The 7,961-nt window shown below is 42.7% G+C and overlaps 1 protein-coding gene across 1 annotated transcript; it reads right to left on the bottom strand.

The window, feature by feature from the left end:
• Positions 1 to 326: 326 nt before the first annotated feature.
• LOC139401980 (uncharacterized) lies at positions 327 to 2,179 on the bottom strand. The gene is made up of 3 exons (XM_071146013.1): positions 2,164 to 2,179; positions 1,704 to 1,888; positions 327 to 1,313 (listed from the first exon to the last, which is right to left on the bottom strand). The coding sequence occupies exons 1-3, from the start codon at positions 2,177 to 2,179 to the stop codon at positions 327 to 329; spliced, it is 1,188 nt and encodes a 395-aa protein (XP_071002114.1).
• Positions 2,180 to 7,961: the final 5,782 nt, after the last annotated feature.

The following is a 7,961-nucleotide window of genomic DNA, read 5'->3' on the forward strand; positions in this document are numbered from 1 at the left end:
TATTTGTTTATTCTCTAGTCCTATGATGAATTAGTAACAAATATTTAACAGTTAACTGTTAACTAATATTTAACAGTTTAACAGTTAACTGCAACAACCTGACACACAATATCATCAACATTCATTGATTTGTTTAAAATGCATCATAGAATGTCATCCATAAAAAATAATGTATTAAATTAATGTAGCCAATAGCTAGAATCTATAGATAATTTCCAGCACCCTTTTAATCACATTTTCCTTTCCTCCAAGCTCCTCTCCTCTTTTTCCTGATATTCCCGATATTCCCCAACTTCTGCATCATTCCTTTAAACTGTTGATCCATGTCAAACCCTCCCTCCGTGCTTCCCTCTGGAATCTCTCTCTCCCTCATCCCCCTTTCCTGCCCCCTTCACAAACTCCTTCCCTCCCTTCTCTTTCCTGCCCCCTTCACAAACTCCTTCCTTCTCTTTCCTGTTCCCTCTCTTCTCTGTCTTTTTCATGTTGTTTTTCAGTCTTTCTAGCTGTTCCCTGAAGTTCTGAAGCTCCCACTCTTCTTCTCCCTTCTCCCGACACATCTGTCTATGCTTGTGTTTCTGATTGGTAACCATTTCATCCACCATCCTCCCCAACTCCTCCCTAAACCTCTGCACGTCGTCTCTGCTCTTATGGTCCTCCTCGACTGCTCTCACTCTTTTTAGGGCAAGCTTGTCAACTAACCTGTCCAACTCATATATAAAGCTCAGCGCCTCGACCTCCATGCCACTGTCTCTTTCTTTCTCCATCTGCTTCAACAAGAGCTCATCTTGAAGCCTCGCTAGCTTCTCTCTGAAGATCCTGTGTTCCAAATTCTCCACATTCACTTGCATTCTCTCCCTTTCATTGATAATTTCCTTAAGTCTGATAAAGCCATCCAATAGGCCCTTAAGCTGCTCCCTAAACTCCACCAATAGCGGTTGAGCTTCTTGGTGCATCTCCACGGTGTAGCAGCGGTCTGTTCCCTGATCCAAAATGGAGTCGACCTTTCCCAGTAACCCTGTGACTTCCAGCTCTTCACCAATGCTCTTTGGGCAGACGTGAAAACGTCCCCCGCACTCCTCAACCAGCCTCTGGGCCTCTCTCTCCTTCAGTAGATCCTCAAGACTATCCTTCTGCTCCAGCTCGTAGGTGAAGAGGACTTGAGTGAAGCCATGGGCCTTCTCTCCGAACATCCTTTGGATGCATTGAGCCCCTCTTCTCTCCTGCTCTGTGAGACGACCCAACGGCGCCACCAGGAGGAAAGAGTGGATCCCCTTGGAACACTCAGACAGGGACAGACACTCCAGAGCCCAGTCCTGTAGATAAGTTGTCACAATTTATTTTAAGTGCCTTTCACAGTGGGTAAATCTCAATTATATTTCCTTTATTCCTCACGCCCTCCCTCCTTGTCTCCTTCTCAAAGCAGATTGGAGCAAAATATCTGGTGTTCCTCCAATGTATTTTCAGAACGAGGCAAGGGGATGTGACAGGTGGAATCAAGGATGTACAATTGAGATTCACCCAGTCTCAACACACTCTACAGAGAAAAACAGAAATAAGAACAAGAAACAACAACAGAGAAATTCAAAACAGACAAACAGCAGACACAAAAACATGGGTCCTTGCTATCTGGGATCCTTGGGACGTGTGTCAAGGCAGACACAAGGCAGACACAAGCACAGCAGACTATGCCACGCCACACTCACCTGTAGCGCCCCCTGGCTCTGGGTGGTGGTTACTGCACCAGGCATGTTTACCACAGAGAGGGGGCGTCCTGAGATGGTGCCTGTAGTAACCCAGACTCTGGTGGTCCCCAGGGGCTTCTCTTCGCCTCCTTCCAGGGCAGCCCATGATATAGCTCCAGGGTTGCCGATGACAACCAATGTACGTTCTGGACACAAAAGAGGGAAGGATTTAGTGCTATTAAGGATGGAATATTATACAATATTATACATACTACCAGGGGTAATCTGAACACTGTTTAGACTTGACTTTTACACATTAAGAACATAAAGCAAACATTATAATGGGTGTCAGCTTGTGTACGATACATTGTCAACATAAGTCTGAGCCAAGGCAAGAGTATGCCGTTTTGACTAGGCTAGTAATCGTGTGTATCTTATATCTTTATATTTAGAGCAAAATAATATACAGAACTAAACTCACCAGATGGGTTTTTCATATTGAATCAGCCAAACCAAATTCACTTCAAATGCCCCTTCAACTACCTTTCACCAGCAGTTCTCAAGTACTGACAGGTTTTTGACGTCTCGTCTAGGAATCTGTACTTTGTACAATGGCAGTAATATAAAACATGAATAGCAGTAATATAAAACATGAATGTTTTGTATAAATCTGGCCAATGAATGACTTGGGGCAATAAACAGCCAAAGGCATAAATTAGTAAACCTTTAGGTAAAATATTTTCAGATGTGATTAAAGCAAACAGGTTGACTATAGCTGTTTGGTGAGAAAGATGTGCAATTTGATACTTTCAATGAAACCAAAGGTCTTGGACATGAAGCTTAATGCTGTTTTGAAATGGTGCTTTAAGAGGACGCTGGTTATGGTAACAAGCAGATCAGTTAAAAAATGGTCTTACTGTAGTATCTAAACCAAAGAGTCATTTCTGGGCATGGTGGCTCTAATCCAGGCTGGTGGGAGGAGCTATAGGAGGACAGGCTCATGGAATGTCTGGAATGGAATAAATAGAACTGTATAGAACAGATCAAGCATATGGAAACCACATGTCTGACCAAGTTCCCTTTTTTACATTCCGGCCATTACAATGAGAGTGTCCTCCTATAGCTCCTCCCACCAGCCTCCCACCATCCAGTGGGGTAAATTATTGAAGTAAAAATACTTTACTTCACTTTAAGTTTTTTTTGGGGGGGGGGGGGGGTATCTTTACTTTACTATTTATATTAAACTTTTTATTTTTACTTCACTACAAAGAGTGTACTTTTTACTCCATACATTTTCCCTGACAGCCAAAAGTACTCGTTGAATGCTTAACAGTCCGGGAAAATAGTCAGATTCATGCACTTATCAAGAAAATATGCCTGGTCATCCCTACTGCCTCTGATCTGGTGGGTTCACTAAACACAAATGGTTTGTTTGTAAATTATGTCTGTGTTGGAGTGTGCCCCTGGCTGTCCGTAAATAAAAAAAATACAAATAAAATTGTACCGTCTGGTTTATTTAATCTAAGGAATTTGAAATGATTTATACTTTAACTTTTGATACTTAAGTATATTTTAGCAACATATTTAAAACGAAATACTTTTAGACTTTTACTCAAGTAGTATTTTACTGGGTGACTTTTATTTTTATTTGAGTAATTTACAACAGGTACAACAGAGCCCTTAACCAACAACGCATTTTTAAGAAAATACCCCAAAAAAAAGTAAGAGATAAGATTAACAAATAATTAAATAGCAGCAGTAAATAACAATAGCTGGGATATATACAGAGGGTACCGGTACAGAGTCAATGTGCGGGGGCACTGGTGTTGAGACAATTGAGGTAATATGTACATGTAGGTAGAGTTATTTAAGTGACTATGATAGATAATAACAGAGAGTAGCAGCAGCAGCCTGTTGTATTCGGCACATGTGACAAATACAATTTGATTTGAGTACTTTTTTCACCACTGCAGTCACCACTGCTCTAAATTTACTGAATGCTCTTCCTTGTTTTCAACTCACTGTCACCTCCCATTCCAAACACTAGATGGCGATACTTTGCCACAAATAATCCATCCCAGTCAAAAACCAATGCTATTGACAATGACCTAAAATACCGCAGATCCATGTGACAGTGCTGCAGACCTTTTCCCACAACCTGTAAAATGATCCTGCCAATAACAGACAACCTTGACGTGAAGCAGCCTCACATCAAAACTCAAGATGGGGGCCCGTCACCATGGCAACCATCACATTTAATCCAATATAATCTCATCATGGATTTGACTGCACAGAATGGACATAAGGCCAGTGAAGGGATGAGGGGTGAAAGGTCAACAAAAGAAGACACAGATAGATAATAGGTCTGTGATATCTGCAATCCTTGGGATGGCCGTACCCTATTGAAATTGATATTTAAATGGTTAGGGTTAGGGTAAAGGTAGGGGTTAAGGTTTAAGGTAGGGGGGTCTCAAGGATCCTGGGATAGCACTCACCACAGATAATAGGGGGAGAATTAAATTGTCCCATCTGCAGTGAGAGGTCAAGATTAGGTCAGACCGTGTTTTGTGTAGTTGTAAGATGGACCACTACTGAGCAGACTGACCAGTCAAGTTTGATATTGACATGATATTGATAAGGACTGAAAGGTGCTAGGTTTGGGTTAGGCTGTCTCCTGAAAAGAGAAGAAGAAGACTATTCACTCACTGTTTGAGTTCTGGTAGCAAATGTGTGTATTCTGATTTTTTATATTATATTATTTAAATACCTTTTTTCTGTGGAAGTTTGTTGGGTGTGCATCGCATAGAGATCTTTTTACACCGTGTTACTTTGAACAATCAGCTTGGGCTGTCTTCTCCTATTCACTAACACAACCAGTAAAGTGCTGTGCATTGGCATGAGACGTAGCAAGTAGGACTGTGAAAGGGATTTCAGAAGAACATATGTCACTATCATGTCAGTGAAAGAGAGAGGTTGTTGAGTAGATGTCACTTGTGACGTGACAAGAGATGAAAGAAAGTTAAACTTCCTTTCTTTCTTTTTTCTCCCTCGCTTCCCTCCCTTTCTCTCTCTCTCTCTCCCTCTGCCATTCCCCTCTATCTCCAAGGCAAGGAGACGTCTGACATTGGCCACGGACTACTGTAAATATCACACTGAACAACAGGCACAGATTGAGCAACTCTTTAACTCTATCCCCACCATTTTGTGTCTTTAATGCTACAACCAGCTGAATGTTTGGCTGTGTTTAACTCTATCCCCACCATGTTGTGTCTTTAATGCTACAACCAGCAGAATGTTTGGCTGTGTTTAACTCTATCCCCACCATTTTGTGTCTTCAATGCTACAACCAGCTGAATGTTTGGCTGTGTTTAACTCTATCCTCACCATGTTGTGTCTTCAATGCTACAACCAGCTGAATGTTTGGCTGTGTTTAACTCTATCCCCACCATGTTGTGTCTTTAATGCTACAACCAGCTGAATGTTTGGCTCTGTTTAACTCTATCCTCACCATTTTGTGTCTTTAATGCTACAACCAGCAGAATGTTTGGCTGTGTTTAACTCTATCCTCACCATGTTGTGTCTTCAATGCTACAACCAGCAGAATGTTTGGCTGTGTTTAACTCTGCTATCTATAAGGTATAGTGTATTATCTGTTAGGTTGGAATCAGGGTGTTTCTCTCACCAAACCTGGTACTTCTGGATGTAGGCCTATAACTGGTTCTGTTTGGGAAACTGTTGAGAATGTTCAACTGTTGTGGGTAAATGCATGGGGTCAAGGGTTTGGGAATTGGGACAGCGTCAGTTGAGCTGGGGGCTGGGCCAGCTGATCCATATTCTCCCCGTCCCTCCGCTCTCCGCCCGTCATTAGCCTACACCCCGCTGTGATGTCATAAAGAGCCAGCCAGTGGAGTTCAAAGCGTCGGCAGGGAGGGTTCAGCCCTAAACGTTCCATCAACCCTGTGGTTGACTGTTGCTTGTAATGACCGTGTTTGGGGTAATGAATGACGGTAATAAACGGCCATACATCATTCTCTCTGTGACAGAGGGCAGCCCAGCTATCCATAACCTCAGGGCCTAAGCTACATGGGAAAACACTGGTGACCCGGACTACTCTATGCAGCCTAAATGAAGGGTGATACTGTAACATGTGTGAGCATGTGCACTGGGGTGTATTCACTAGGGACCAAACAGAGTCAAACAAAAGCAAACGGATCGAAACAGGGTGGGACCCATCTGATTTCTTTCCAATAGAAACTCTCGTTTTCATTGCAAAACGTTTTCTGTTAATTAACCTTATAGTGCAGTTAGCTATGGTGAGCACTAATGAATATACCCCTAACAAGGAAAAACTCTGGGCCTTGGTTGTAGCGTAACTCAGAGTTTTCTTTCTGGTCAGATCTCATGGTCAACTTCAGGCCTCAGAAGGTTGAGGATTTTATGTGAACTGTGTTGAGGACACCTTGGCTGGACCTTCATCATAGCATGGCAGCTCTATTAAATCATAGAGGCACTTACATAGAGAGTTTCAAGTGTGTACAGATGTAGGATCTTCATTTGATCACCTTGTTGCAGAATAACTTTCTTGCAATGCAGGAAATGTAAAACTTGTACTGTATTTGAGGTTTAAAAAGGCTTTGGAAGTTTGTACTTTCTACTTTGAAATTTCGGACTTGATTTTCCCGTACAGAAAATGTATCACACCTACAAAAATGTCCATCAATTCTAATAACATTTCCTGTTGCTGCAGGATTCCTTTCTGGATGTGGCAAACTGGCTGAATTGAAGATCCTAAATCTGTAATGGATTTACTCCTTTCCAGCCCTCTACCTTTCTCCCTCTCTAACTTACGGTAAACACTTACAGTAAAACATCTTCATTCCCCAAAACATTCAGATCTCTAGAGACCTCTACCTTTCTCCCTCTCTAAACTTACGGTAAACACTCACAGTAAACATCTTCATTCCCCAAAACATTCAGATCTCTAGAGACCTCTACCTTTCTCCCTCTCTAACTTATGGTAAACACTCACAGTAAACGTCTTCATTCAACAAAACATTCAGATCTCTAGAAACCTCTACCTTTCTCCCTCTCTAACTTACGGTAAACACTTACAGTAAACATCTCCATTCCTCAAAACATTCAGATCTCTAGAAACCTCTACCTTTCTCCCTCTCTAACTTACGGTAAACACTTACAGTAAACATCTCCATTCCTCAAAACATTCAGATCTCTAGAGTAGAGACATCTACCTTTCTCCCTCTCTAACTTACGGTAAACACTCACAGTTCATTCACCAAAATATTCCGATCTCTACAGACCTCCACAAACATACAAACACCTCTTTAGCCACATGTTCCTACTTGAATCCCAGCCATAGAAATACAATTACTAGAACAGCCATTCCCATTCAATGCAATGGGTCTGCAATGGATGGACTTGTATTTCTATGGTTCCAGCCATAGTTCTCTATCAACCCCACAGCTGTACAGTCTTTGTGCTGTGAGTGAACAGAACTAAACATTGTTAGACAGCCAGAGAGGCAGAAGCAGTGAGAGTTCATCTCCACAACAGCCCTATCATCTCCATAACAGAACACAGTGTGTGTGTTCGTGTGTGTGTGTGTGTGTGTGTGTGTGTGTGTGTGTGTGTGTGTGTGTGTGTGTGTGTGTGTGACGCCTCCCCCTCTTCACACTGCTGATAGTTTCTGTTGGATACTAAGACTTTGCCCTCAGGCTACCCGGACAGCTGTGTGTGTGTGTGGCAGTAGTACAGTATTGAATGGGATAAACTGTGTTGCATGGTTGGGGGTGTGTTGGCTGACTGCTTGAATTCCTTTTCATGCCATTGATACACTATATAGTTAGATTTCTGAATCTAAAATACAGTGTATGGTATGTACGCTATGTTTGAAGACAAGTGCAAGCATGAAGAGTGGGAGAGTTGCTGTACATTACTGTAAGTCAACTTCTCTTCTTGTCCTTTCTCTCAACCCCCTCTCTCTTTCTCTCTCTCTCATCCCTCACTTCTCTGCTGTTTTTATGACCTTAAAAGGTCAGGGTGCCTGTGGAGGGAGGGAGGGAGGGAGGGAGGGAGGGAGGGAGGGAGGGAAGGGAAGGAAGGAAGGAGATAGGGAGGGACAAACCTCTTCCACCACTCTGTCAAAACAACACGATGGATGGAGGGAGGGAGGGAGGGAGGGAGGGAGGGAGGGAGGGAGGGAGGGAGGGAGGGAGGGAGGGAGGGAGGGAGGGAAGGAGGGAGGAAGGAAGGAAGGAAGGA

Source organism: Oncorhynchus clarkii, unplaced genomic scaffold, assembly GCF_045791955.1.
Source record: "Oncorhynchus clarkii lewisi isolate Uvic-CL-2024 unplaced genomic scaffold, UVic_Ocla_1.0 unplaced_contig_4281_pilon_pilon, whole genome shotgun sequence".
Taxonomy (NCBI): Eukaryota; Metazoa; Chordata; class Actinopteri; order Salmoniformes; family Salmonidae; genus Oncorhynchus; species Oncorhynchus clarkii.